This window comes from Arabidopsis lyrata (genome assembly GCF_000004255.2).
Source record: "Arabidopsis lyrata subsp. lyrata unplaced genomic scaffold ARALYscaffold_7, whole genome shotgun sequence".
Taxonomy (NCBI): domain Eukaryota; kingdom Viridiplantae; phylum Streptophyta; class Magnoliopsida; order Brassicales; family Brassicaceae; genus Arabidopsis; species Arabidopsis lyrata.
This window is the reverse complement of record NW_003302549.1, coordinates 18,737,626-18,741,052: the sequence shown is the minus strand read 5'-3', so window position 1 is coordinate 18,741,052 and position 3,427 is coordinate 18,737,626. Positions and strand designations below refer to the sequence as shown.

Below are 3,427 nucleotides of genomic sequence, written 5' to 3'. Positions count from 1 at the left end.
CCTCTTATTGAAGATTTAAATCATCTGTGGAAGAAGGGAGAGGTAACTTATGATGCTTATAGTAAAACTACATTTAATCTAAAGGCAATGCTTCTCTGGACTATTAGTGACTTTCCAGCTTATGGTAATCTTGCTGGCTGCAAAGTAAAAGGTAAAATGGGCTGTCCTGTATGTGCAAAAAATACAGATTCTAAGTGGTTGAAGTTTAGCAGGAAGCATGTGTACATGTGCCATAGAAAGGGATTGGCACCAACACATAGATATAGGGATAAGAAGACATGGTTTGATGGAAAGGCTGAACATGGGAGAAAAGGAAGAATTTTAACTGGTCATGAAGTCTATCGGATCCTGAAAAACTACAAAAATGACTTTGGAAATGTTAAAGGTTCTGGGAGGAAGAGAAAAAGGACTGCCTATATTGATCCAGTTTCTGATAGTTCAGATTTGTCTAGTGAATCTGAGGATGATGAAGAAGTAGAAGTAGACCAGGAGGAATTATCAAGGTGGAAGAAAAGATCAATATTGTTCAAGCTGCCTTATTGGGAGGTATGCTTTGTTGAATTATTTGCATAATTGATCAGTTAAGCTGTGATTAGGTATGGATCTAATATAACTATATATTTATTTGTTGTAGGATCTCCCTGTAAGGCATAATCTGGATGTAATGCATGTAGAGAAGAATGTTGCTTCAAGCATTGTTTCTACATTGTTGCATTGTGGAAAATCTAAAGATGGTCTTAATGCTCGTAGAGATCTCCAAGATCTTGGTATAAGGAAGGATTTGCATCCAAAAGTCCAAGGAAAGAGAACATATCTACCTGCAGCACCTTGGTCTTTGTCAAAGAAAGAGAAGCAAATATTCTGCAAAAGACTATTTGACTTTAAAGGTCCAGATGGATATTGTTCTAATATATCAAGGGGTGTGTCATTAGAGGATTTTAAGATAACAGGACTCAAGTCTCACGACTTCCACGTGTTGATGCAACAACTTCTTCCTATTGCACTTAAAAGGCTATTACCAAAAGGTCCTAGGACAGCAATATTCCGGTTATGTTCTTTCTTCAACCATTTGTGCAAGAGAGTCATTGACAGAGAGGTTATCTCAGTAATGGAACATGAAGTTGTGGAAACACTTTGTATGTTTGAAAGGTTTTTTCCTCCCAGCTTCTTTGATATCATGGTACACTTGACAGTACATCTAGGAAGAGAAGCAAGACTTGGAGGACCAGTCCATTTTAGATGGATGTATCCATTTGAGAGGTATACATTATTTGAATTGTTGTTTTGACAGCTCAATAATCAAGTGCTTGTCTGCATTCTGATATCTTTAATTTTTGACTTTTAAGGTACATGAAAGTTCTAAAAGACTTTGTAAGAAATCCAGCAAGACCAGAGGGTTGTATTGCAGAGTCATATCTTGCTGAAGAATGTGTGCAGTTCTGTAGTGATTTCTTGAAGAAGACAACAAGTGTAGAAGAAAAACAAGAGAGAAATACAGAGTATGAGAACAGTTCTATACTAGAAGGTCGTCCTTTATCTGCAGGAACTGCAATTACTCTTACTGAGATGGAAAAGAACATAGCCCATCTTGCTGTCATTCAAAATATGGCTGCATTGGATCCTTTTGTTGAGTAAGTTCTGTTTATATTAACTACTACTTGTGTCAATATAGCAATCTGGTTACTTATGTTTTTTTAATCCTCTTTTGCAAGCATGCACTTGGAACATCTACAAGACACTAATCCAAGGTGTAGACGTGATGCATCAATGTTATGGTCTATGCATGCTAAGAACTATGCATCATGGTTAAAGGAAAAGGCAAGCTATTTCACTGTCTTTTGTATATATTTAGTCTGATTCATATAAATATAAGTCACTGACACTAATTTATGCATCTTGCTAGATACCCATTTCTTCATCTGGACATGAAGATACAATTAAATGGCTGGCATATGGTCCACGGTGTAGTGCAAGGTCATACACTGGTTATATAGTGAATGGGCAACGTTTTCACACAAGCTCACTTGAAAGGAAAAGTCAGAATAGTGGAGTCTATTATGAGGCTACAGCTATGTGTAGATCTAGTGCTAAAGATACATCACAGGTGGTTGATTTGGTATCTTACTACGGCAGAATCATTGACATCATCTTGCTAGACTATAATGTCTTCTATGTTCCTCTGTTTCGGTGTCAATGGGCAGTGAGAGGTAATGGAGTTAAAGTGGAAGATGGGTTCACACTTGTTAACTTAAATCAGAGTCAAGTCAGTTTTTTACGGGATCCTTACATACTAGCATCTCAGGCAAAACAAGTCTTTTATTCAAGGGAAGATGATTCCTCCAGTTGGTATGTTGTCATGAGAGGTTCTACAAGAAGATATAGCAAAGAAGATGTTTAGGATGGAAATGCAGATATTGGTCCATTGCCAGCAGCTGTTGACATGGATATTGACATAGATGATGCAGAAACTGCTAGAACTGATTGTGAAGGAATATATGTGCCAAATGTAGCGTTTTTAAAAATCTTTGTTCTTGTTTTGGTGTCTGTTTATGTGGTGTCTGTTATCTCATAGTATGTGTAAGGTAAGATTATCATATTTTACTTATTTGTTTACTGGTCATGCAGGAGACTTAATTAAATGGGCAGACCAAAGAAGAAGGGAGGGAAACAATCAAGTAAGAAGAAGGGTACAACAAAGGATGATGAGCCAGAGTATATTGGTACTGTTGAGCCTGAGATTCAGGAACAAGAACAGCAGACTGCAGAAGAACCACAGACCAGTAAGCAAGTGGAGCAACCTGTTCAAGTATCTCAGACGGAAGGGATAGTACCAGCTGATAAAGATAGAGAAGAGGATGACCCTGAAGGTGAGCTTGAGTTATCTGATGACCAGGAGCCTAAGCGTAAGAAACATAGGGGACCAACCAAGATGAAAAACATTGCCAAAGATCCAACTGTCAGAGAAAAAGTTGACTACAATCTCATGGGAGATCCTTATGGTCCAGGGTCAGTGAAGCTGTCATCATACGTTGGAACACTGGTTAGAGAACATGTTCCTGTTACAATTGAAAACTGGAAGCATGTTGGTCAAGATATCAAAACAGTTTTGTGGAAATCTGTTCAGGTAACATTTCCATTACAGTGTAGTGTACTATTACAGTGTATCAGTTTTGATGGTTAGTTTTTGCAGGAAAGGTTTGAACTTGATGAGGAGTTTCAAAGGATTGCTGTGTTAAAGCAAATGGGAAATTTGTGGAGATCATACAAGTCACGCATTGTCAAAGATATAAATGAGGCTGCTAATAACCAACAGAGGATGAATTTGAGACCAATGAATGTGAATCCAGCAGATTGGAGAAAATTTGTCAAAGTCAAAACAAGCACAGCCTTTAAGGTATTGTGTTTATCCTTATTTAAGATTGGTATT

At 37.6% G+C, this 3,427-nt stretch overlaps 1 protein-coding gene across 1 annotated transcript; it reads left to right on the top strand.

The window, feature by feature from the left end:
- Positions 1-2,386, top strand: LOC110226034. The gene is made up of 4 exons (XM_021016539.1): positions 1-546; positions 635-1,260; positions 1,347-1,631; positions 1,713-2,386. The coding sequence occupies exons 1-4, from the start codon at positions 88-90 to the stop codon at positions 1,855-1,857; spliced, it is 1,515 nt and encodes a 504-aa protein (XP_020872198.1). The 5' UTR covers positions 1-87; the 3' UTR covers positions 1,858-2,386.
- Positions 2,387-3,427: the final 1,041 nt, after the last annotated feature.

What these genes read in the sequence shown, in the direction of transcription:
- LOC110226034 (XM_021016539.1), top strand. Translation starts at nt 88, where the DNA reads ATGCTTCTCTGGACTATTAGTGACTTTCCAGCTTATGGTAATCTTGCT. An exon ending in TCAAGCTGCCTTATTGGGAG is followed by an intron (nt 547 to 634) that starts GTATGCTTTGTT and finishes TATTTGTTGTAG; the next exon opens with GATCTCCCTGTAAGGCATAA. An exon ending in TGGATGTATCCATTTGAGAG is followed by an intron (nt 1,261 to 1,346) that starts GTATACATTATT and finishes TTGACTTTTAAG; the next exon opens with GTACATGAAAGTTCTAAAAG.